Raw genomic sequence first — 27,816 nt, 5'->3', positions numbered from 1 at the left:
TTTGCATGATATCGTTTCCCCCCTTTTTTCGGCAATATATTTGGTATTTTGTCGTCCAGTTGGTGGCGGTAATGCCCCATTAACATTTGATGTCAACCGCCATTAAACTCCACCGAAGAAGAAGAGCTGCCAACATGGCGGCGCACATGAGTCGCTTGACACATCGGTACAGAGCAGTGATAAACAATAATTTAACATCACTTACAAGCCTCAGAGGACATTTATCAAGGTCATATTCTCAGGTTCAAACAGACTTTTCGTCTAATCGTGTGCGGCGTACGTTCACAGATTTTTTTCATGAACTCTACCACCACATAATTGTGCCATCCTCCCCTGTTCGTCCGCGGGGAGACCCGAGTCTCCTGTTTGTCAACGCAGGCATGAACCAGGTAAATTGAACAATCATCGGTTGGTTTTCACATGAAGTATTAGCTATATTATTGAATACAGTAGACACTCATTTGATTATTTGCAAGGGGCTATAGCGAAGAAAGCTAGCCTCATGCATGACACTGGAGATTTGACACCTCTGACAGTTCTGTTACTCTATGGGTGTACAGTCCCACGTGAACAACAGCATTGAGCGAGTGTAGACAATACATAGGCCTACTAGCTAGCTATCTAAAGGCAATTCCAGTCAAATGCAGATTTGTGTCTTGTTGATTGTCAGTTGATTTTTTTACTTAGTTATGCAAGTGAAAAGTTGTGTATACATACCATACCTTAGGCCATACATCAAATGCCATCATAGCTTTTTTAGGGTGCTCCAACTTCACTGGCTCTGAGTTGGAATGATGCCACTCTTCTCCTCTTCACTTAGTTCAAGCCCATTTTCCTGGGAGCAGCAGACCCGCGCAGTGAAATGGCCACATACCGGCGTGTAGTGAATAGTCAGAAGTGTGTCCGGGCTGGGGGTAAACACAACGACCTGGAAGATGTTGGTCGAGATGTCTACCACCACACCTTCTTTGAGATGTTAGGAAACTGGTCCTTTGGCGATTACTTCAAGGTGTGTGACATACATGTAGCTTTGATCTATGATGCCATAGCAGTTTAAAAGGCAGGTGTAAAAGTGCATGTAAGCCTACTAAGCAGAGTTAATTTAAAGGTCTACTTCATGGAAATTTGCTACAATGTAAAAAGATAGTCTAGATGAGCAATTCATGTTTCATGAAATAACTATTAAGGGGTTAATAGGTTAAGGGACCACTATGGCATTTATGCCCTTTCAGATTAGAGCCATAAGCACTCTTATGTCTCTGTGCAGGAGGAAGCGTGCATCATGGCTTGGCGTCTACTCACAGAGGAGTACAGGATTCCTCCAGAACGCCTCTACGTCTCATACTTTGCCGGTGATGCCACCTCTGGTTTGCCAGCAGATGAGGAAACGCGCCACATCTGGCTAAGCATGGGGTATGAAAGGCATAGTTTCCTCTCCAAGATAATAACAACTTCCTGACTCATTTGTGTTTTGATCCTTCGCCATTCTCTTTCATGGTTGATGTTTTTGTTTGTAGAGTGCCTTCTGATCACCTCCTGCCATTTGGGATGAAGGACAACTTTTGGGAGATGGGGGAGATTGGCCCCTGTGGCCCCTGCACAGAGATCCACTATGACCACATTGGGGGCCGTAACGCAGCCTCGCTGGTCAATGCGGACAGTCCTGATGTGGTCGAGATTTGGAACCTGGTCTTCATGCAATACAACAGGTGCTATACCTACTACCAGGGGCTTATAGTTTGGTTTTTAACCATACTAAATACTATTTAGAACATGCTGTTTAGTATAAAAACTTTGCAGTAAGCAACAAATATCAACAGGTTAGGAACAATTTCTGCTAATGCTCATGCACTCTAACCTTGACAGAGGATGTTAGCAAGACGACAACATCTTTACATTATTGTGTGATGAAAATATATTCCATCTGGAGTACACTATAATATGGACTGTTATACTTTTCCCATGACTGAATCACATTACTAGGGTGGATTGTGTGTCTGTGTTTGCAAGCCTATGTCTGACTCTGTGCTTGCGTTTGGCTGTTCCAGAGAGGCAGATCACAGCTTGCGGTCACTCCCCCAGTTCAGCGTGGACACTGGCATGGGTCTGGAGCGACTGGTGACCGTTCTCCAAGGACAACGCTCCAACTACGACACTGACCTCTTTACCCCTCTGCTGTCTGCTATACAACAGGTAAGTTTAGTTTGTTTACAGATAATTAAGTACAATGAGATAGAGGACTGAAGAAAAACATTTAAGAAATTAAACAAAATACGTTTGCAGGTGAGGAAGAGAAGCAGACATTTTATTTAACCTTTATTTTATCTGGGAGTCATACTGAGATCAAGGTCTCTTTTACAGATGAGCCCTGAATTACATAAATTACAGAAAATACACACATGAAAATCTAAATGCAAGCAGAAAGAAAAACACGGCAATTAAAAACAAACACATTCATGAGTAGTAAGATCCTTAATCAGCTTTGTGAATTTGCCCCAAAGGCATCATAACATAAAATTTAAGAACATTTAGAAGATTGTTCCACAAATAAGGTGCATGAAAACAACTAAAAGCTGATTTACCTAACTCAGTATAGACCAAAGGAATTTCCAGAGTTAACCATCCCTGAGACCGGATGTGGTAACTCGTATGTCTAAAGTTTAGTCATGATGTTAGGTACAGTGGGACTTTTTGTAAAAGTTCTTTAAAAATGAAAACATAGCAATATATCAACCTACTTGACATCAGAGGGCCAACCAACATTCTGGTAGAGAATGCAGTGATGAGTACTAAAATTGTAGCGCGTACTAAAGCGCAGTGTGCAATGATAAACTGCATCTAACGGCTTTAATGAAGTGGCAGCTGCGTTCATATAGATTATGTCGCCATCGTCTAGGACCAATAGGAACGTCAAATGAATAATAATTTTTATTCTCAGCTTCTTAACTCATCAATATGCTTTTTAAAAGACAGCTTTTCATCTATCCAGATGTCCAGATATTTGTAAGCACGGACACGATCAATATGGACACCACCAAAGTACATGTGCTTAAATCATCAGAATTATTTTTATGCGCTCTAGAGAACAACATATACGTAGTTTTACTTGCATTCAGTACTAATTCTGGTTAATAAAGTTTTTCTGTAATACAATGAAGGCAGACTGTATTTCAGACCAACCGTGGGGGACAATAGCATACACAACAGTATCATCGGCATACAAGTGCAGGTTACAATTATTTACAGACAAAGTCGATATTGTTAATGTAAAAAGTACAGGACCCAGAATCGACCCTTGCAGGAAATATCCAGGAAACCTGATTTAACGCCATCTGTAGATATAAATTGAGTTCTATCTGTCTAGTAATTATTATACATTACCAGTCAAAAGTTTGGACACACCTACTCATTCCAGGGTTTTTCCTTATTTTGACTATTTTATACAATGTAGAATAATAGTGAAGACATCACAACTATGAAATAACACATATGGAATCATGTAGTAACCAAAAAAGTGTTAAACAAATCAAAATATATTTTATATTTGAGATTCTTCAAAGTAGCCACCCTTTGCCTTGATGACAGCTTTGCACGCTCTTGGCATTCACTCAACCACCAGCTTCACCTGGTGCAGAAGCCGGATGTGGAGGTCCTGGGCTGGCGTGGTTACACGTGATCTGCGGTTGTGAGGCCAGTTGGAAGTACTGCCAAATTCTCTAAAATGACATTGAAGGCGACTTATGGTAGAGAAATGATCAATCAATTATATGGCAACAGCTCTGGTGGACATTTCTGCAGTCAGCATGCCAACAGCATGCCAATTGCATGCTCCCTCAAAACATCTGTGGCATTGTGTTCCGTGACAAAACTGCACATTTTAGAGTGGACTTTTTTGTCCCCAGCACAAGGCACACGTGTAATGATCATGCTGTTTAATCAGCTTCTTGATATGCCACACTTGTCAGGTGGAAGGATTACCTTGGCAAAGCAGAAATGCTCACTAACAGGGATATAAATACATTTGTGCACCAAATTTGAGAGAAATAAGCTTTTTGTGCATATGGACACTTCTGGGATATTTTATTTCAGTTCATGAAACATTGGACCAACACTATACATGTTGCGTTTATATTTTTGTTCAGTATAGAATACATTTCAAAGATAAGAAGGATCTTAGCTGAGAATTAATCAAGATTATTATTTATTTTTTTAGCTAGGCAAGAAAGATAATGAACTAAACCTTCCCTACATAGGTAAAACAAAAAAACGTGATAAGTTGCTCTATTTGTGTCTGATTGTCCAAATTATGTGTCATAATTAATTTCACAATGAACTGCTATGGCTCTGTTGCTCCCACGGGATTAAATGAATGTTCACAGATGTGAAAATAGCCTCCAAAACCCTACTCAATAAATTGGATGCAGTCTATCACAGTGCCATCCGTTTTGTCACCAAAGCCCCATATACTACCCACCACTGCGACCTGTACACTCTCGTTGGCTGGCCCTCGCTTCATACTCGTCGCCAAACCCACTGGTTCCAGGTCATCTACAAGACCCTGCTAGGTAAAGTCCCCCCTTATCTCAGCTCGCTGGTCACCATAGCAACACCTACCTGTAGCACGCGCTCCAGCAGGTTTATCTCTCTGGTCACCCCCAAAACCAATTCTTCCTTTGGCCGCCTCTCCTTCCAGTTCTCTGCTGCCAATGACTGGAACGAACTACAAAAATCTCTGAAACTGGAAACACTTATCTCCCTCACTAGCTTTAAGCACCAGCTGTCAGAGCAGCTCATAGATTACTGCACCTGTACATAGCCCATCTATAATTTAGCCCAAACAACTACCTCTTTACCTACTGTATTTATTTATTTATTTTGCTCCTTTGCACCCCATTATTTCTGTCTCTACTTTGCGCTTTCTTCTACTGCAAACCAACCATTCCAGTGTTTTAAGTTTTATTTTACTTGCTGTGTTGTATTTACTTCGCCACCATGGCCTTTTTATATTTTTATTTATTTATACATATATTTGTTTGCCTTCACCTCCCTTATCTCACCTCACTTGCTCACATTGTATATAGACTTATTTTTTTTTCACTGTATCATTGACTATATGTTTGTTTTACTCCATGTGTAACTATGTGTTGTTGTATGTGTCGAACTGCTTTGCTTTATCTTGGCCAGGTCGCAATTGTAAATGAGAACGTGTTCTCAATTTGCCTACCTGGTTAAATAAAGGTTAAATAAAATAAAAAAAAATGTCTATACCTTTCTTACAGGAGAGTATTAGTGCCAAATTATTTGTTTGTTTGGTAGTTTGTTTTGTTTATTTTTCTCATTTAGTTATCATCTAAATCCATCTAGCGCTCCAATTGCCCTGAGTATAGAGGGAGGACTGGAGAGGCGGATGTGGGCAAAGTGGACATGGCATACCGCGTCGTTGCTGACCATGTGCGCACCCTGTCTGTCTGCATTGCTGACGGAGTCTACCCAGGCATGTCAGGGGCCGAGTGAGTCAAACTGCTGTTAGTCTCTTGCTGCACCATGCTCAGATTTTGGCTCATGCACAACAGGCAATCTGAAAAATGTCAAACTTACTAAGCATTTCCACTTCATTGAGGAAGGGAATGATAACACCTAAAGGTATAAAAAAAACGGTAGTTAACACTAGAACAGCCTGACCTTTGAGCTTATGAGTACCCGCTAGAGAACGTTGAGAGTGTTACTAGGCGTCCCCGGCGTCCCCTTTAGCATCAGATGCATATCAACCCGCAAGGTGCCCAAATGTAAGCACCAACGCGTGATAAATAGAGCATAAACAGTTGTGAAGCATGAATAAATATTCATGGGAATATATCCATATAAAAATATGACAACAATCGTTATTTGTTTTGATAGAGTCAAGGATATGTTTTGTGTAATTATACAAAGTTTGAGTGAAAAATATGCTATTGGAATAATATACATTTGGTTGTGTTTATAAAGGTCTTAGGTAACATTTTGAATAGTAAAAAACAATTATTTCAAAGAACATAATAGCAATTTATTTCAAAGAACATAATAGAATTTATTTGTTTATGTTACTCTAGGCTATAAGTAAAAACCACTAGTTCAAGTCCATAACAAAGAAGTCCATTTATAATTTATTTTTGGCAGATCTAAAGAAACATTGTGTAAAATAAGAAAATGTATTTTTTTAAAACAAAAAAAAACAGAATAGCATATTTTAAGTTTATTATGTTACTAGTGTCGTGACGTTGTATTGATTGTGACGACTGCTGTTCATCGAATGATTAACTGTTTATAATTAACTCAATAACCTGGGGCACCATGGGAAAGTTTGTTTATTGAGTTTCCATTTTCCAAATTAACTCAAAGAATATCAGAATATCGATTTTACAACAGTCGCTAATTAATCAATTTCTTCTATAGTCTCATACTGAACGTCGCATGATCCGTGAATCATCCGTGAACCCACTAAATGTCTGTACCACACCAATTGTGTTGATTATTTATTTACTAACAAGCTAAAATTATAAGATATAATACACAAACACACAGTCTAGGCGAGTGATTAGAACTTAGTACAATGAAACAGGTCCCTAGCGGGCCAACACAAAATGTTAATATAGAAAGAGAGTGCACGAGAGAAAAGCACACTTGGATACATTTGTAAACTATTCTTACTTTAACCCTAACACCTTGCCCCGAACTGCCACTCTTATGGGTCAGAATATAATGATGGAATTATCTCCTTGTGGACCGAGTTCCGACTTCTCCTCTGATGGCGACACTTCTGTTGTTACCGGGTGTAAGTCTCTGATTGTCCACACGATGTCAGTGTACTTTCTCTTAATGGTCTGTTTCCTCGCCCTTGTTCTGTAAGAGAGGTCTTCTGAGGACGATCAGCCGTGTAGATGGTTCCAGCGTGGGAATAAAAGCAGTGTAGGCACACGATTCACTGGAGAGAATAACTGGGTGGTCCTGGTTAAATTCACCTTAGATACAGTTACTCAACCGTAGCATTGATTTTTACGAGTTTCTTTTGTCTTCTTCAACCTCGTGTTGCGTTTTGGGGTTGCGACTACTCGGACATTAGCTGCAGTGCGTGGTCACCTAGTCTGATATGTAAATTCTTATCTCACATGTTTTTTACCCTCGGGTCAGAAAGGGGCGTTTCCGTCTTTACGGCAAGTTCTCTGGGGCGTCACTAGATTTAGCTCAGATCCAATTTAGGCAACTAACTTCACATTTCATCTTTACAAAAACATTCTCTTTAATCTGGACATTTTCCACACAACGTACAGTATGCAAACATCCGGTACATATTCTGAAAACTCTTCAAGTTACAATGTTTTTGTTATAACGTCGTCAATTAACTTTTAATAACATAAGAAAAACAACATTCATTTTCATATTCCATCTATCGTCATTACCACCATTTTGGCTGACGAAACATATTGTCCCAAAGTTCATTTATTGCATGTTACTGTTCTGAGGTAGGTTCTCCATAGGCCCATCATACATTCCATTCCTTCTACACTGAGAGGACAAAGGGATTTTGTCTGCTGCCTTAAGATTTACAATGAGCGTGAGGTGTCATAAAAACCCCCACCTCCGTATATCTTGATCTCTCCGCTGCTGGTGGGTGTGAGAGATGTCTCTGTAGGATTGTGGTCCATGGTAACCTGACCCGAACAGGCCATGACACTAGTCTTTGCTTAGTATCCAGAGAAATGCTGCTGTGTGATTGGTCATGTGCTGAAGGCATAGACAGCACAGATATTTGGAAATAGAGCTGCACCTCTTGAATTTTGAGAGTTTTTTTGACAAAGATAAGTGTCATAGAAACTGCAGAATATGCTCTTTCTGATATTATATAGAAATCAAAACGTTTTACCTGCATGTGACTGATGGAGGATTTGATAAAGTGATGCTCCTGTCCCTGCATCTGTCAATTACAAGATGTGCCTATCTCTTCATGTACAATTTGACAATTGATAATATTGTCACTCATCAGACTATTGTCAATTGAATCTTGTCTATAGGCTAACTGTTATCATGTGTTAAATGAGTTTCGGTATAGTTTGTGTAGTTTCGGTGGGCCGGCTGCGCAGGCTGAGTGGCATCATTTATTTTCCCTCGCTCATCAACTTTGGTAGAGTCAAGGATATGTTTAGCATTATTCTGAAGGCCTACTGCAACACGTAAGCATGTTATTGTTTCCCTTACAATAAATGTGATTTGCAATAGAGTTAGTGTAAATAACATGTAAAAGAGAATGGTATCAACCCACAAGGTGCACTGTGAAATTATTAACATGAGCGCCAACACTGATGAATAGACATAATACAAACTCATCATTACACTATTGTTGTTCTAAATTAAATCAACTACTTCACCCTCCTTATCATTCAATTAGGACCATTTTAAATTTGACCGTGAAGTAACGTGCACAGTTATTGCCCATTCAGCCATTTGTCATTCAGTGGGCTGGCATAGTTTGCTTCCCTTCACTCATCAACTCAGATAGTCAAGGATATGGTTTGCATTATTCTAAAGGCCTACTGCAACACATAGCATGTTTTTGTTTTCCCTTACAATAAGTTTGAATAGTTATTTTAAATAGTAAATATAAATAAAGTAAATATAGTAAATTAAACAGTCCCATAAGAGCTTATTTTTACAAAGTAAAACTTCAAAGAGAATGATATCAACCCATAAGTCGCGGTCAAATGATTTGCCTTAAACATGAGCACCAACGCTGATAAATAGGCATAACACAAACTCATCATCACAGTATTGTCTTTGTAATTTAAATCAACCTCTTCGCCCTCATTATCATTCAGTTTGGCCTAATTTAAATTCCATTGTGAAGTAAGGTGAACAATTATTGCCCATTCATCCATTTGTCATTCATTCAGTGAGTAGAGCAAGAGAGACGCGTTAGTGCCTGGCTGCGCATTGTTCGGCAGGTTAAGTTGGGAATAGGTGTGAATAAAACAGGAAAAAAGTCTCTAAAGGCTGTTTGTGATTTCATAATTCTGACAAATGACCAATGTAAAGTACAAATATTTAGGAAAAGTCAGGGAAGGAGCAGGACTTACTTTTTCTGGGGGGGCTATTTTCTTTTATTTACAAAATCAAACGTCAGTGGCCATTGGCCTATGGCGGTTCTAGTGTTAAAGGTTAAATTAACTGAGAGTCATATTTCAATCTAAAATTAACATATCTCAATCCCAAAGATTGAGAAAGAAGTTTGAAATGTGAAATTTGTTTGAGATTGAGACATATAGTTGAATTTACAAAATAGACTGTGGGAGGTGTGAACACATCTGACAATAATCTGACAATTGTAATTCTCATTCTCTTTCAATTATTGTGTTTGTGCGTGCGTTTGTGTGTGCCTGCTGCAGATTGGTTTTACGCCGTATCCTCCGGCGAGCTGTGAGGTTCAGCACTGAGGTACTGCAGGCCCCTGAGGGAGCGCTGGCAAGCCTGGTACCCACAGTTGCACACATCCTGGTGAGTTGGGCTGTGATATGAGACTTGTGACCTTTGTCATCATGGTCTTGATCCTCTCTCATCCACATCTTTTCTACAGGGTGATGCTTATCCTGAACTGCATAAAGAGACAGATAGGGTAAGTTAATTACCTTGAAATGAGAGAAATTACATCAACAACACGCTTAATGACGGTTATACACCAGGAAGTAAAGTTCCTGCAATTAAAATAAAGTCTTGCATATACAAACTTCCTGACATTTCGTACACAGCCATTCACTTGACACATTTTCTCAGGTGAGTGGCAAGGAAGGTATAGTGATAAACTATTAAGATCTATTTTATTTATTTTCAGATCATGGATATAATCAATGAAAACGAGGCCCAATTCCTGTCCTCTCTGAAGCAGGGGCGCAGAGTGATTGACAGGACACTCCAGAGATTGGAGAACAATGACACTCTATTCCCAGGTCAGCTTCAGTACTAGGATACAGTACTGGGATAGGGTATGGTTTGTAATAGGGTATTTGTGGTATACATTTTTGGGCCAATTTATTTCAGTAGTCAATCTTTTGTGTGTGTGATTATCTCCTAGTGCCTGTGGCCTGGTCTCTGCATCGTAACCTGGGCTTTCCTCTGGATCTCATTGGACTAATGCTGGAGGAACAGGGCTTGAGTGTTGACCAACGGGCCCTTGATGTGTTGGCCATTGAAAATGAAAAGGTACCTACAGTCAGTGCTTTTCCTCTCCTTTTCTCTACATGAAGCAAATATTGCTAGTCTAATCTAGCTTTATGAAGCTGCTTAGCAAAATACTAAAAAGTAAATGTCCAGTGTTTCCATATTTCTATGAAATATCACCTGTAATTAATTACTATGAGTGAAATAGTTTTCCTTACAAAAAATGGTAATTAAGTATTTCTGTGTTTGAATGGTGGGGACATACCCCAACAACAGTATGGTGTGGGCGTATAACGGTCATTAAAAATATTCATGTGAGCCAACATGACATCATGTGCTATGAGGATATTGCAACCATTTTTGAAACGGCCTGTTTGAGATTCAACTTTGAGGTGGAGTTCTTGTGTCTTTTCTCTAATTTATGCTTTGGCCACACATACGACTATAGGACGAGTCAAAAACAATATTTGGGTATGAGTTGAATGTGAGATTTTCACTGGACAGTTCAAACATTACACTTTTATGATTTTATCATACATTAGTTTGTTCCTTTACTCAACACTGAATTATTTCATGAGTACTACATTTTACATTAAAAGCATTAATTAATTCTTAAGAATAAATCATTTATGGTTTTAACCTATTGAAACTAAATGAGGCCGTCTAGCTTTTTCAGCAGCCTTTGCAGATAACTATTTTTACTGAAAATGATCCACCCCATTCGATGGCTGTCTCTCCTCTCCCCACCACCAGCTTAGGTGTCAGGTGCAGACCTCTGTTGTGGATACGCTGGTCCATCTGGATCTGCACAGCCTAGCTCAGCTGCAGAGTGGAGAAGTTCCCCACACAGACGACTCTCCCAAGTACCACTACAGCTTGGCACAGGATGGCAAATATGGTATGGATGAGTTCTCGAGATTATGGACAACATGCTCACTCACAATTACAGTAATTAGTCTAAAACGGTTGGGTGCTGGATCCTCGCTACTAAAATCCTTAGAGAATGAGTTACACAGCACTCCAAAGGATAATATTCAGTCAATATATTATATTCAGGTCAATTATCCTTTGTTTTGCTGTCCATTTTATTCTCTCTGAAAGGAGCCCTGTGTCTTTTCTCCAGTGTTCCAGCCTTGCCATGCTACCGTGCAGGCCCTGTACTGTGGACAGACTCTTGTCTCGGAAGTGGCCGGGGGCCAGAGGTGTGGTGTGGTGCTTGACCGGACCTGTTTCTATGCAGAGCAAGGGGGGCAGTCCCATGACCAGGGCTACTTCATCAGAGATGGACTGCCGGTCAGCATTAGCTACACCTTTTTTAGGACACCGTGTTTAAGTACACTGTGTCACAACGGGTGTCTGCTTGTTAGGGATGTACCTGAAAATGTGGGGTCCATACATTGAATCTTTCTGATGTCAACTTTCCTGCATATGAATGTCCTATCCCTCAGCAACATTTTTATTAAGCTATTGAAACTACATTCATTGAATCATTCCATTCATAGTATATTTAATAGCCTAGTTGGAATGATGTGTGTGTTCCCTCAGGATGTCCTGTACCCTGTTGAGGCTGTGCAGCTTGCTGGGGGATATGTGGTTCATCAGGTCACCGCTGCTGAAGTGCTGAGAAAAGGAGACCAGGTCCAGCTCTACCTGGATGAGGTATAGCATTGTCTACAGGTCGACTCACAATGGACCTTGTTTACACAGCAGTCATGATCATTTGAAATCCAGGCTAGTGGGGTCATAGGAAGAAAGTGTTATTTTGAAGTCTCTGGAAAGTAGTGGTGAAACTATCCTCACGTTCAACCTTTAAATTAACAAATAAGTCATAAATCAACAGAGTATCTATAGTCACACTGTATTTGACTGCCAGCCCTGTTTAAACATATGTTGGTTACCATGGACCAGGGGTGTCAAACTCATTCCATGGAGGGCCTAGTGTCTGCAGATTTTTTGGTTTTTCCTTTCAATTAAGCCCTAGACAACCATGTGTGGGGAGTTCCTTACTAATTAGTGACCTTAATTCATAAATCAAGTACAAGAGAGGAGCGAAAACCCGCAGACACTCGGCCCTTTGAGGAATGAGTTTAACACATGCCATAGACAAACGCAGTATAACTTATAAAAAAGATTTATTCATAAGGCTTCTGCAACAAATTAACTGTGGGTGTGTGTGTTATTTGTGATATGTGCTCTTTAAAGCTATCCCACGGGGCAAAAACTGGTTGAATCAACGTTGTTTCCACATCATTTCAACCAAAAAATATCAATGTGAGGATGTTGAATCAATGTGGAAAACTGATTGGATTTACAAAGTCATAAACGTAAGGGAATTTTGTATTTTTTTCACCCAACTTTTTACCTAAATCCAATGACAGGGTGACATTTTTGGTTGAATTCACATCAAAACCCAGACGTTGAACTGAAGTCTGTGCCCAGTGGGATGTTTGTGACGTATACTTTGTCATAAATATGATTATGTTAATAGCATATTACATTTCATAATTTAATTTGCTAATAAGAAAATTCATGTTTATTCACATCCAGCCACAGAGACTAGCCTGCATGGTCAAGCACACCGCCACACACGTCCTCAACTTCGCCCTCCGTCAGCTGCTGGGTTCTTCTGTGGAGCAGAGAGGCAGTCATGTCGCTGCAGACCGCTTACGCTTTGACTTCAGCGTCAAGGTATGCAGTATGACCCGTGAATTTGATCATCTGTCGTTGTTCTCTTGGACTTTTTTTTTTATACTCATAGCAACCTTGGGTGATTCAGCTTATAGTATGACCAGTATCTTATATTATCTATCCACACATTGAAAACCAAGGGTGATTTTTTTTGTCATTGTAAAAACAGACCGAAATCGCTGACTACTCAGCACAAATGTCCGTAAAACTAATTCTCTACATTAACTTGGAAATAATGGACAACGCTGCAGAACGAGGCGGAGCCGTTTGTTCTTTGTTCCGTTGCAACATTCTTATCCCTTGCTTGCTGTTAGCTAGCCACGGCTACACAGTCATTACCTCTGCAGTCAGAATAACAGCAAAGTTTATTCCGTTGCATTTATTTAAGCTGTTTATCCCGCTTATACCACAGTTGCCAAAGAAAACAATACTATTAGATTACTATAATAGAATACTATAATATTATTAGATTTTTTAAAAATATTTTCATTTAAATAAGCAAATTCATACTTTCTCATATTTTGGTTGCTAGAGTGACGCGACCCAGTCTTACTTCGATTAGTTCAATATTTATGGACGTGACCCAGTCGTTCGTTCTTTATGTTCCGGCAACGTTATCCCTTGATTGCTAATTAGCCAGCTAGCTACAGGCTAACACAGTCACGACTTCTGCAGCCAGAATAACAGCAAAGTAGCTCTTTTCTATTGACATTCATTTGGATACATCCATAACAATAAACTGATAATGCCTGATTTTGCCTGGCATAGCTAGAAAGGTTTTCCTCCTCGTCAGGACACTTGTCAACACTGACTGTTAATTACGAGGAGTTCACATAGCATTTTAAACACTGCTAGAAACTAGCTAAACAGTTTGTTGCTAGCTAACCTACCAATATGACAACCGAATTAAAACATATCAGTTGCTGAAACTAGAAACATGTGGGGAGATTTGACAGCTTTAGCGGCGAAGGGGACAGGAGAAATTCATGTTCATCACTTACAGTACCACATTAGGTCATCAGATGCTCCCCCAAAAATATGTCTCTGCAGAAACACATCAAAAGCTAGCTAAATTTTTCCTCTTTGGAGATGGATTTACAATGTATCCAATTCCAGTTTGTGTGGTTGTTGGTTTAGCTTTCTGTAACTTTGTAGCAAGTACAGTCTGCATGCCGTGGCGCATATTGCGTCATGATTGCGAGGTGTCCCGATATCTTTTCCAACTGTCCCGATATCTGGTTTTAGTATTCATTCTAGAATGCCCTTCTAGCCAATCAGAAACAAGGATTCAACAATGCTGTGTTATAAATAATATGTTTATGTTATAATAGCATGTAATGTTTAAGTGATAATGCCCTCGAAGCCGGTGTTTGGCGGATATATTGACACCGGAGTTGCCAACATATTCAAATAATTATTGACATTTTCAATAACTTTATTTTGATTTATTGTTACTATTTCATCCTTCCACAAGATATAGTCCCTACACAAGTCTAGGGTTGCTACCCAAGCCGGCTGGTCGTTCGTTCTATCGATTCGTTTGCCAGAGACGCGACCCAGTCATTAAGTCTTTTCGTTCTAAAACTATGGACTCGACCCAGTCGTTTGTTCTAAATGTTCTGTTGCCATGATGGCTGGCAACATTATTATCCCTTGCATGCTAGCTAGCCTACTTTGGCTAACACAGTCACGTCAAACAATGGAGCCAGAATAACAGCAAAGTATCTGCATTTTCTTATGTTTAAGCTGTTTTCTAGTGATTTTTTTGGGGGGGGGAATACATCCATAACAATGATGTGGTTTTTCGCCTGTAGAACATTTGCCCTCTTGCCAGGCCACTGTTCAGAAGAGATAGCCAACACGATCACTTCAAACTGATGCTGGAATGACAGAAAACTAGCTGCATTTCGTGTTTTTTATTGACATTTCTTTGTATACAGTATATCCATAAAAACTATGCTGATTCATGATTTCGACTGGCTGAGAAAAGCTGCCAGCGGGTCTGTCTCGTCCTGACTCCCGACACGTTCATTACCATAGGACAGCTAGAGATCGAATTTCAATATTGAAACAATGTTGCAAATGTCGGAGAGGCAGATTATTACTAATCTCCGCTGTTGAAAACCGAATGCATTTCTAAAAGAAATGGGAGATACTGTCTAGATGCTTTTTACAGTACAGTGGCTTCGGAAAGTATTCAGACGCCTAGACTTTTTCCAAATTTTGTTACGTTTCAGCCTTATACTAAAAACTTTTTTTTTTTCTATCCTCAGCAATCTACGCACAATACACCATAATGACAAAGCGAAAACAAGTTTTTAGATATTTTAGCACATTTATTATAAAATCAAAAATAGAAATACCTTTTACATAAGAATTCAGACCCTTTGCTATGACACTTGAAATTGAGCTCAGGTGCATCCTGTTTCCATTGATCATCCTTGAGATGTTTCTACAACTTGGAGTCCACCTGTGGTAAACTCAATTGATTGGACATGATTTGGAAAGGCACACACCTGTCTATATAAGGTCCCACAGTTGACTGTGCATGTCGGAGCAAAAACCAAGCCATGAGGTCAAAGGAATTGTCCGTAAAGCTCCGAGACAGGATTGTGTCGAGGCACAGATCTGGGGAAGGGTATAAAAAAATGTCTGCAGCATTTAAGGTCCCCAAGAACACCGTGGCCTCATCATTCTTAAATAGAAGAAGTTTGGAACCACCAAGACTCTTCCTAGAGCTGGCCACCCGGCCAAAGTGAGCAATCGGGGGAGAAGGGCCTTGGTCAAGGAGGTGACCAAGAACCCGATGGTCACTCTGACAGAGCTCCAGAGTTCCTCTGTGGAGATGGGAGAACCTTCCAGAAGGACAACCATCTCTGCAGCATTCCACCAATCTGGCCTTTATGGTAGTGGCCAGACGGATGCCACTCTTCAGTAAAAGGCACATGACAGCCCGCTTGTAGTTTGCCAAAAGGTCCCTAAAGACTCTCAGACCATAAGAAACAAAATGTTCTGGTTGATGAAGCCAAGATTGAACTCTTTGGCCTGAATGCCAAGTGTCACTTCTGGAGGAAACCTGGCACCATCCCTACTGTGAAGCATGGTGGTTCCAGCATCATGTTGTGGGGATGTTTTTCAGCGACAGGGACTGGGAGACTAGTCAGGATCGAGGCAAAAATGAACTGAGCCAAATACAGAGAGATCCTTGATGAAAACCTGCTCCAGAGTGCTCAGGACCTCAGATTGGGGCGAAGGTTCACCTTCCAACAGGACAACGACCATAAGCACACAGCCAAGACAACACAGGAGTGGCTTCGTGACAAGTCTCTGAATGTCCTTGAGTGGCCCAGCCAGAGCCCGGACATGAACCTGATCGAACATCTCTAGAGAGACCTGAAAACATGGTGTAGCAACTTTCCCCATGCAACCTGACAGAGCTTGAGAGGATCTGCGAAGAAGAATGGGAGAAACTCCCCAAATACAGGTGTTCCAAGCTTGTAGCATCATACCCCAAAAGACTTGAGGCTGTAATTGCTGCTAAAGGTGCTTCAACAAAGTACTGAGTAAAGGATCTGAATACTTATGTAAGTGTGATATTTCATTTTTTTATTTAAAAAAATTCTGAAACAAATTCTAAAATCCTGTTTTTGCTTTGTCATTATGGGGTATTGTGTGTAGATTGCTGAAAAAAACAATTTAATCAATTTTAGAATAAGGCTGTAACCTAACAAAATGTGGGAAAAGTCAAGGGGTCTGAATACTTTCCGAAGGCACTGTAGATCTGGTATATACTGTACATTGCCTGGCTGAGCTGATGAGACAGTAGTTTGTGTAGTCAGATCGAACAGAGTAAATAGGCATTTCGTCATAGATTTAGCCTGTGGTAACTTGTGGGATAGACACCGGCTGGAATGCGGTTTTAACCAAATAGTATCTGGGATTAGACCCACCCGTTGTATAATAACAATGTAATAGTAATAATATCTTGAATAGCCTACGTTTGAATAGCCTACGCCCCTGTAGCCTACGTTTGGATTACTTAAATGTTGTTTTTATAAAACACAAAAAAAACAAGACCAAGCCAATGCAGTATTTTATTAATTGAATTGAATTGATTGTTTGCACAGCCTACACATTCTGTGTTTGATTTGTTTTTAATACTCATTGTAGAAATTATAATTCACAGTTTTGCTTGTCATAAAAAACTTCAGCAACTGATGATTTTGTGAATGCTTTCCATGTTCAATTTTAAAGCCGGGCAAAGTATGAGGTGATAGCATCACTGAAATCACTGCTGCTGTGGTCAGGCTATGGTGGGCCCTGTGGTACCTGGCCCTCCCTTCCAGTTGCATTGCTGGGAATGATTTGTTGTTGTACATCATCCTCCTCAAAAGCCTCATTATGAATTTCACAGAAATTATACAGCTAACAGCATGCCATAATTAGTGTGTTTATTGTGTTAATGTGACAGTCATTGCGTTTAAGCAAACACCTCCATCTTCCCTTCAGTTGACCAAAAGCCCTCTACAGTCATGCGAGAACTACTCAACCTCTCACTACAGTTGGTCTTTTATTATACTCTATAGAGGCAACAAGTTGCGCAGAAATAGCCAGGCATCTTTTTACTCACCTTGTTGCATGATTTTGGATGAGTATGCTGAGAAACATATCCAACCTCTAACTCTTTATTCATCCTTAAAATCCGCTGGCCTCGGCTTTGTTGTGTGAGCCTACTGTGTCGGTTTAGGCAGATCGTTTGCTGTTGTCCTGCTGCTCTTACATCCTTCAGAATATGCATAATGGTCCCGACATTTCAACAATACTGTTGATTCAAGGAAATCATAAGAGAAAGTAAAAATTATTGTAAATTGGTCTCCATGTTTAAGCTAGTAGGGTTTTAATGCAGACAGTCCCAGAATTCCCAAAAACATTCTGATACATAAAAAAAAAAAACATTGTGAAACCCAAACGTATTCTGTGGAATTCTTCCAAATGCACCAGGGTAACAAATTTCATGTGACAACGCCCTTAGAGTAATCACATCCCTGTTATGAATAATGTATGTATATACATTGCCAAAGTCCAGTAGATAAGCAAAAAAAAATCACTTTTTGTATAGAAGCATGAAAACGCTTTTTTGGATGTAATAATAATAATTGATTTTTGGTGGTCACTCTGTAGGGATCATTGAGTATTCCCCAGCTCCAGGAGATTGAGAGGAGCATCCACAACATTATCACAGAGAATAATGCGGTGTACATAGAAGAGGTTCCCCTGGCCCGGGCTAAAGACATCCCAGGTCTAAGGACTGTGGATGAGGTAACTGTGTGTTGATTTGGGGACACTCCTACCCAGATTAAAGTGAATAATGTTGATAATAACGGTGTTTTTGTAAAGTGTTATGCATTATGTTGCTAAGAGCATGAAAAAGTGTCAACCCAATGGTTGCAATTTGTAAGTGCAAGATATTCTGCATAATAGTGTGTTGGCATTGGAGGATTCACGAATCCTCTGTAATTCTTCCTAGGTGTACCCTGATCCAGTGAGAGTGGTGTCCGTGGCAGTTCCCGTAGCAGACCTGTACGATTCTCCGACGGACAGATGGACGTCAGTGGAGCTCTGCTGTGGGACGTAAGTGTTGTCTGTCTGGTTGTCTGTCTGTCTGTCTGTCTGTCTGTCTGTCTGTCTGTCTGTCTGTCTCTCACTCAATCACTCTTTCTCCCTCTCTATGATAGATTCAAAAGGCATTTTTAAATATAGGACTTAACATTACTTGTTATTTACCATAAGATATTACGAAATGACAATATGCACTGCCTCACCTTTCGGCATGTGAGGATGTGGCAAATTGTTCAATATACTGTAAAAGAGCCAACATATGAAAATGAGAAGAGACAGTAGAATTTATACATTTTATCGTGGGTTAAGGTTAGAAACGGATCATATATTTGGAGGAGTAGATTTTACAATTCCTATAGTTGTGAACAATGCTAAATATTATATGTTCATTGGCTGTTTCTAAAGGGCTACTAGACCAAGCGTTTTTCTCTTTTTCAGGCATTTACTGACGACCGGGGAGATCAGGGATTTGGTTATAATTTCCGAGAGGCAGATGGTTAAAGGGATCAGCCGTATCGTGGCAGTCACTGGAGACGACGCCAGAGAGGTGTGTTATATAAAAGCAAGAAGGCATAAAACTAAATAGGCCGTGACTTATTGTGAATATACCAGAGGTGCATAGTAGCGGACTATATACAATCACGTCACTTTATCCCAATTATTCTCATGTTTTACAACACCAGTTAGTCCCTCGCTCAAGACTTTTGTGTTGCTGGTTCAGTATTAATTATGTACATTTTCCTATTTAGGACGTCATGTATCACTAATCTTTTAAAAAACACTCCATGATCAAATAAGCATTGGATTGTTGGAGGCATGGGCTTGTGGGAGTTTCCACCATATTTCTTAAACCAGTCATTTCCTTTCAAATTAGTGAAGGGGAGTGAATAAGTGCACACTTTGGAGGAAGGAGAGTTAATTGGTACAAAGCCCAAGTTGAAAGTTTTACAGAATCACAAGTAGCTTTCAACGAGATCCATTCTGATATGTGTCGTTGTTTTGTTGGCTCACAGGCTCGAGAGGCGGGTCAGATCCTGACCCAGGAAGTGGAGTCTTTGTCAGCACGTCTTGCAACGGTCGCCAGCCCCTCCCTCACAGGTGCCAACCGGCTGGCCAAAGAAGTGGGCATACTGACAGATGTATGTGTGCTTTTCCACTCCCTCCCTACTGACCTAACTGATGGTCATTAGACAGACAATATTGAAAATGCTCCAAAAGGCAACTTCAGACAGTATTAAATTATGGCCTAAGTGTTTGAATAGCCGAGAGCATGGGACCTGCATTTTTTTATTTTAGTTATTGACATAGCCTTGTTCTGTTCAATGTTCTCCACCTATATAGTACTCTAAATACCCCAATTCATGTAGTTAAGGTCAAAAGAATACATGATAAAAATTGATTACACCACTCAAATCAATGATGGTTCGAAACTTTAAAGCCAATTTTCTCAGAATCATCTTTTTGCAGATATAACCTTATAGTCCCAAGCTACCACATTACTTTAAATAGTTAGAATTAAATGTGAATATGACACAAATGCTTAGGCCTTATTTGTGTTTTGTCCCAGGCAGTGGATTGCACTCCCATACCACAGTGGAAGCGGAGGGAGCTTCAAACTCGCCTCAAAGGTCTACAGAGGACGACCAACACAAGTATAAGGAAACTGGAGACCAAAGAGGTATCACAAGCACACAACCCCATTGTCCTTTCAAACGTGTATTATATCCTCCACAATAACTATTTAATGTGACAAGTAAAAATACATGAAAATGATCGATGTACAATAAACAAAGTTGATCCTGTTTTCAAACTTTTTGTATGCAGGAAGACACGAGTCACAACAGCATTATAAAACAATCACAATAGTTAATGCATGATAAATAATGGTAATGTACATTATACTATTGTACTTTTAACTATTTTCTCTTTCTTACTTACTTTTGTTCTATTTGCAGGCTGCTGTGAAAGTCCAATCACTGTTCAAAAAGAATGGCAACAAGAATATTGTAGTGGACACTGTGGACACAGACTCTATATCAGTATGTTTTTCATCTGAATTTCTGATGAGGCTAAGTAGGTGTTTAACGTTCACAATTAGATCACTTTGCCCCATATAAAACTAATGCATCAGTATTCACAGAGAGTGAGCACTTTCAGTGCAACCATCGTTTTTTTGGAAACACCTTAGATTCTAATGATGCACATACCGTTACTAAGGCTCTGGGAAACTGAGCCTCGATGTAGTTGATCCCATTGCTCTCATTGTAGGTGCTGATGAAGACAGTGAACCAATACAGTGACAGAGCCCCAGGGACCCTGATCATGCTACTCTCCCACCAGCAGCCATCGGGGAAGGTCCTGTGTGCGTGCCAAGTGCCCAAGGTATAGGGTCTAGCTCTTACATCACTGTATTTACTGACACTGCATTTTCTCTCAATAGGTCAAGGGTGGGGGGGACTAAATACATAAAGTGCTTTCATTTCTTAATGGTAAAAAAAGATAGGGGAGAGTGGGGTAAGTTGTGCCAAAGGGTTAGTTGAGCCACCCCTTGTTTCTAGGAAACCATACACAAAATTAATAGTGTGACCAAATATTTAGGGAGAGGTCATTATTTCATGGAGTCTGTGAAGGAAGAAACAACATGGGAAAAGTGGTAAGCAAGTTCGGTCCAAAAACTTGATTTTCACAAAGTCAAATTGATTTGTTTTATAGGTTTCATGATTATTTTATCTAAACCAAAGTAGATTGTTTTAAGACTGTTCTGTACATCAGTTGGGGTCTCTATAAGCTGTAATATGAGGTCCTAACCCTAGCATGAAAGTGCATCCTTGTAGCTCTATGGGCTAATATAGTCAAAATGATTGCTTTGTGGGTAATTGATCTAATGGCTAATCAATATACCTCAAATGAAGATTACATTTTGGCAGTTTTATGCATAATATTTTGAAGACAGCTCGCGTTCGTGTGATTAGACAAGTTCAAATGATGAAAAATGCCTTCCTCAGTTGGATTCGCCCTCCTCTAGGCCACAATTTAAGTATTTTCTTCCCAGGTGTAATGCAGGGCATTATCACTGGGATATGAGGTTACACCAGGACCTGAGTCTATGTTAAAAGTGCAAAGTTTTAGAAATGTATCCCTATGCTAATCCTGTCCCTATGCTCAAATTACCCCATAATCAAGGTAAATTGTGCCAAGAGACCACTTATTTTGGACAACTATGTTTTCAAAACGGTTATGTTTACATGAATTCTGATTATTTTCAGGGATGAACAACATCCTGAAATATTTGTAAATATCTATGTTAGAAAGAATAGTATATTTCCTTTGATATAGTGATCCTGAATGTAAATAATGGCTCAACATACCCCACTCTCACCTACAATGCATTTGGAAAAGTATTCAGACCCCTTGACTTTTTCCACATTTTGTTACGCTACAGCCTTGTTCTAAAATGGATTAAACTATTTATTTTCCACATCAATCTAAACACATTACCCCATAAAGATAAAGCAAAAACAGTTTTTCTTTATTTTAGCAAAAATAAATAAATACCTTATTTACATAAGTATTCAGACACTTTGCTTGGAGACTTGAAATTGTGCTAAGGGGCATCCTGTTTCCATTGATCATCCTTGAGATGTTTCTACAACTAGATTGGAGTTCAGTTCACCTGTGGTAAATTCAATTGATTGGACATGATTTGGAAAGGCACACACCTGTCTATATAAGGTCCCACAGTTGACAATGTATGTCAGAGCAAAAACCAAGCCATGAGGTCAAAGGAATTGTCCGTAGAGCTCCGAGACAGGATTGTGTCGAGGCACAGATCTGGGGAAGAGTACCAAAACATTCCTGCAGCATTGAAGGTCCCCAAGAACACCGTGGCCTCCATCATTCTTAAATGGAAGAAGTTTGGAACCACCAAGACTCTTCCTAGAGCTGGCCGCCCGGTCAATCTGAGCAATCGGGGGAGAAGGGCCTTGGTCAAGGATGTGACCAAGAACCCGATGGTAACTTTGACAGAGTTCCTCTGTGGCAATGGGAGAATCTTCCAGAAGGACAACCATCTCTGCAGCACTCCACCAATCAGGTCTTTATGGTAGAGTGGCCGTACGGAAGACACTCCTCAGTTAAAGGCACATGACAACACCTAAAGGACTCTCAGACCATGAGAAACAAGATTCTCTGGTCTGATGAAACCAAGATTGAACTCTTTGGCCTGAATTCCAAGCGTCACGTCTGGAGGAAACCTGGCACCATCCCTACGGTGAAGCATGGTGGTGGCAGCATCATGCTGTGGGATGTTTTTCAGCGGCGGGGACTGGGATCAAGGGAAAGATGAACAGAGCAAAGTACAGAGAGATCCTTGATGAAAACCTGCTCCAGATCACTCAGCTCAGACTGGGGCGAAGGTTCACCTTCCAACAGGACAATGACCCTAAGCACACAGCCAAGACAATGCAGGAGTGGCTTCGGGACAAGTCTCTGAATGTCCTTGAGTGGCCCTGCCAGAGCTAGGACTTGAATCCGATCGAACGTCTCTGGAGAGACCTGAAAATATCTGTGAAGCAACGCTCCCCATCCAACCTGACAGAGCTTGAGAGGATCTCCGGAGAAGAATCTGAGAAGCTCCCCAAATACAGGTGTGTCACGCTTGTAACGTCATACCCAAGAAGATTCGAGGCTGTATTCGCTGCCAAAGGTGCTTCAACAAAGTACTGAATAAAGGGTCTGAATACTTATGAAATGTAATATTTAATTTTCTAAAAAACTGTTTTTGCTTTGTCATTATGGGATATTGTGTGTAGATTGAGGGGGAAAAAACAATTTCATCCATTTTAGAATAAGGCTGTAACGTAAAAAAATGTAGAAAATGTCAAGGGGTCTGAATACTTTCTGAATGCACTGTATGAAAATACTCTCGAATAAAACTTTTTTTTGTTTTGTTTTTACTGTCGCCTTATATGAAACATTTGATCTCAAATCCAAAAATGCTGCAGTATAGAGTCAAATTAAAACATGTAGCTTCACTGTCCAAATACATATGTGTATATATATTCACACACTCTTACCCACCTGTTCTCTCTCCATCACACCAACACTCACTCCTCATCTTTGTCTCTCCATAGGGCTTTAGTGCTCTCTCTGCCAGTGACTGGGCCCTGACAGTGTGTGCCCGCCTGGGAGGGAACGCAGGTGGCTCTGCCACTGTGGCAAGGGGCACAGGGAGTGTGGCCAACCTCACTGAGGCACTCAGGTGTGCTGAAGAGTATGCACAGGACAAGACCCAAAACAGATGCTAAGTACAAACGTCCAGGGATCACAAGCCCACATTTACCATAGGGTGGAGGTAAAATACACCCCTGTTCAATGGAAAAGTTCTCCAACTGCCACATGGGGGGTTGATGACAAAAGTACATATTACAGCATACTACAGGTTGGAAGAACCTACAATTTTGGGGGGGGGGAGAATGACTGTGAGAAGTTCAGTTCGGGTGACTTTTCAAAGGACAGCCTATTCTAAAATGAAATGATACTGACATCTAAAATATAATTTCCCCTGTTGTAGCATAGTAGCTATAAATAAATAGGCTGAGGGTTACCCATCTGCATTCACCCCATTGGGCTAATCATTAGCTAGATCACAAACTCTAAACATTATCTTGTTGCTAGTTACCAACATATTGATGATTTGAATGTCCCACTGGCACTCATCCAAGGATCATGTACTGTGAATACCACCTGCCCCATGGTACGTTTAGCCCTGGTCTTTCCTATGCATTCAACACCATTGGTGAGTGCTAACGGGCATAAACCATGCCACTGCTAAAAACTCTGGTTCTAAAATGGTGCAGTTCACAAATTTTGGGGATTTGAGAAATACGTTGAGTAAAACTAGAAAGCTCTGTGATCCTCCTCTTTTAACAGTGGCCATCAAAACTGATTTCAAAGGTGTGTTTTCCAGCGATTACATTAAGAATGTTGTAGGCCACAATGACTTGGCATGCATGTTTTTCTCCACTGCAATTTGAAAGCACTTTGAGAGGGATTTTCTTTTCTCTCATAGAATGCGACGGCCCAATTTAACCCCTGCTCCTATTTATTATGGATGCAAGTGTCTGGAATTTCTGTCAGGACTCAGTATGTACATGTGTATGATAAGCATTATGAGTAGGTAGTCAAGACAGTGTTTGGAGATGTGTATTGTTGTATTGTGCCTCTGTCCTAAGATTGTGGAGAATAAGGAAAGTCTAGTTTGTCCTGCGATGTACTGAATGCCAGCCTTGTAATAATTAACAATTTATGAGTGTAAGAATTATGCATATTCCAGTTGTCTACTTTCTTTGTTTTAGAAGGAATAAAGACATTTGAGGTAATTTATTATTGTACAATTTTCACTAATTATTCACTTGATAACCTTGAGTAACTCAAAGCTCACATTTTTACAATAGGTATAATTGTATATTTAAATTGTTAATGACTGACCACGAGAATCCAAATAGATCAGGTTTGCAATGAATAACTTCAATCAGACCCCCCCTCACCCATAGAGGGGGAAGGAAAGAATTAGTGGGGATTAACAACTCATGCCCTGTTGTTAATCAAGGGAGAAGATCCAAGCCTGTGCTCTCCAAATTCACCAAAGAATGTGCTTTGTCTCAACAGACCCTTTGGCCTACTTACAACCTTGAATTAAAATAGATTTTTTGGGGGGTTGTATAATTTGATTTACACAACATGCCTACCACTTTGAAGATACAAAATATTTTTGATTGTGAAACAAACAAGAAATAAGACAAAAAAACGGAAAACTTGAGCGTGCATAAGTATTCACCCCCCCCCCCCAAAAGTCAATACTTTGTAGAGCCACCTTTTGCAGCAATTACAGCTGCAAGAGTCTTGGGATATGTCTCTATAAGCTTGGCACATCTAGCCGCTGGGATTTTTGCCCATTTTTCAAGGCAAAACTGCTCCAGCTCCTTCAAGTTGGATGGGTTCCACTGGTGTACAGCAATCTTTAAGTCATACCACAGATTCTCAATTGGATTGAAGTCTGGGCTTTGACTAGGCCATTCCAAGACATTTAAATGTTTCCCCTTAAACCACTCGAGTGTTGCTTTAGCAGTATGCTTAGGGTCATTGTCCTGCTGGAAGGTGAACCTCCGTCCCAGTCTCAAATCTCAAGAATTTCCCTGTATTTAGCGCCATCCATCATTCCTTGAATTCTGACCAGTTTCCCAGTCCATACCGATGAAAAACATCCCCACAACATGATGCTGCCACCACCATGCTTCACTCTGGGGATGGTGTTCTTGGGGTGATGAGAGGTGTTGGGTTTGCACCAGACATTACGTTTTCCTTGATGGCCAAAAAACTCAATTTCAGTCTCATCTGACCAGAGTACCTTCTTCCATATGTTTGGGGAGTCTCCCACATGCATTTTGGCGAAAACCAAACGTGTTTGCTTATTGTTTTCTTTAAGCAATGGCTTTTTTCTGGCCATTCTTCTGTAAAACCCAGCTCTGTGGAGTGTACGGCTTAATGTGGTCCTATGGACAGATACTCCAATCTCCCATGTGGAGCTTTGCAGCTCCTTCAGGGTTATCTTTCGTAGTTGTCCGGTATTTGGTGTCTTCTTGCTCAAAGCGGGCAGCGGTTCGTGTGCAAAGTATATGGTTACTGTAGGTGAGAGTCGTTTCTGAATGTGGCAATGTTAAGTGTCTCTTTCCCTCTCACTCCCTCTCCATCTTTTCTTTTACCTCTTAAGGATCTCTACAGATTGGTGTCCCACCCGCAGGACGGTTGAGCTACTGTGCGCTAATGCGATTAGCATGAGATTGTAAGTAGCAAGAAAATTTCCCAGGACACAGACATATCTGATATTGTCAGAAAGCTTAATTTATGGATAATCTAACTGCACTGTCCAATTTACAGTAGGTATTACAGTGAAATAATACCATGCTATTGTTTGAGGAGAGTGCACAGTTATGAACTTGAAAAGTTATTAATAAACAAATTAGGCACATTTGGACAGTCTTGATTAACATTTTGAACAGTAATGCAATGGTTCATTGGATCAGTCTAAAGCTTTGTACATACACTGCTGCCATCTAGTGGCCAAAATCTAAACTGCACCTTGGCTGGAATATACATTATGGCATTTCTCTTGCATTTCCAAGATGATGGTACAAAAAATACAAAAGAATGGTTGTTTTTTTCTTTGTATTGTCTTTTACCAGAACTATTGTGTTATATTCTCCTACATTCCTCTCACATTTCCACAAACTTCAAAGTGTTTCCTTTCAAATGGTACCAAGAATATGCATATCCTTGCTTCAGAGTCTGAGCTACAGGCAGTTCAATTTGGGTATGCCATTTTAGGCAAAAATGTAAACAAAGGGGCGGATCCTTAAGAGGTTTTAACAAGCATCCATGTTGTTGTCATTCCGCTAAGAACCTGTTTTCAGTGTAGTAAGTCTCCAGTCAATAGCCGGTGCAGAATGTGTGTTTATCCTGTGTTCCCATTTAATTAGCTATTAAATAAATAATTAAACCAATTTGTGTAGTACTGAATCATAAGTAAGGCTCGGGTTTTTGCAGATGCAAGGAGGTTACGACTGTTCAGAATGATGATATGATACGAGGTTATGATTAATAAGTTGACTGTTTATAGATGTGATAAGTAAAGACCTTTTTTATAGTTTAATTCGGGAGACGTTAACTCTTTAAAGAATCGCTCTAATGAGTTAATTGTTACATGATTAATTTAATCAGGTAGCAATTAAACATTGTTATTTAACTAACTGTCTTCAGATTAATGTTAAAGTCATGAGATATTGGTGCCCCCATGTGAGGAATCTAAGACAAAATTAGGCCTTACTGTTGAATTCAGTCAACAGGAATTGCGTAGCAAGTTATTAAAAAAAAAGCAGTAGGCAGGGTTGATGTTGAGTGTGTGTTTCCTTTCGACCCAAATACCAGGGAGAGATTGTCACCGGTGTGGTATATCTGACAAAGGTTCAGAGTGTGTACGGTGAATTATACATTTTTCAGAGCTAGCACATAAGGGCCAGCCGATTAAAGAATTTTGAGAAGATATATTTGCTTGGCAGAAGCAAAGTATTATCTCTCTGTCTCTCGCGTGAGTAGACGTGGCGAGTATTTCTTTGTTACTGCGTGTTCCGGTAACATTACTAGCAAGAAATGCAGATTGGGTTGAACGTGAGACATCGTTAGTAAACCCCCATTCCCGAATTGAACGGGACCTTTTTGTGCTTGAAGTGAACATTCTTGTACAAGAACGGTTAGCTTTGTATTAGA

The 27,816-nt window shown here is 40.1% G+C and overlaps 1 protein-coding gene across 1 annotated transcript; it reads left to right on the top strand.

Moving 5' to 3' along the window:
• Positions 1–102: 102 nt before the first annotated feature.
• aars2 (alanyl-tRNA synthetase 2, mitochondrial (putative)) lies at positions 103–24,877 on the top strand. The gene is made up of 22 exons (XM_071387439.1): positions 103–389; positions 821–1,009; positions 1,268–1,413; positions 1,518–1,709; positions 2,049–2,193; positions 5,365–5,510; positions 9,417–9,525; positions 9,605–9,643; positions 9,860–9,974; positions 10,100–10,227; positions 10,939–11,083; positions 11,309–11,478; positions 11,731–11,844; positions 12,733–12,873; positions 18,055–18,192; positions 18,401–18,504; positions 18,931–19,039; positions 19,506–19,631; positions 20,060–20,170; positions 20,448–20,531; positions 20,761–20,874; positions 23,625–24,877. Exons 1-22 carry the CDS (start codon positions 135–137, stop codon positions 23,796–23,798), a joined length of 2,994 nt encoding a protein of 997 aa, XP_071243540.1. The 5' UTR covers positions 103–134; the 3' UTR covers positions 23,799–24,877.
• Positions 24,878–27,816: the final 2,939 nt, after the last annotated feature.

Source organism: Salvelinus alpinus, chromosome 2 (genome assembly GCF_045679555.1).
Source record: "Salvelinus alpinus chromosome 2, SLU_Salpinus.1, whole genome shotgun sequence".
Classification (NCBI taxonomy): domain Eukaryota; kingdom Metazoa; phylum Chordata; class Actinopteri; order Salmoniformes; family Salmonidae; genus Salvelinus; species Salvelinus alpinus.
This window is presented reverse-complemented; position numbering and strand designations above follow the sequence as displayed.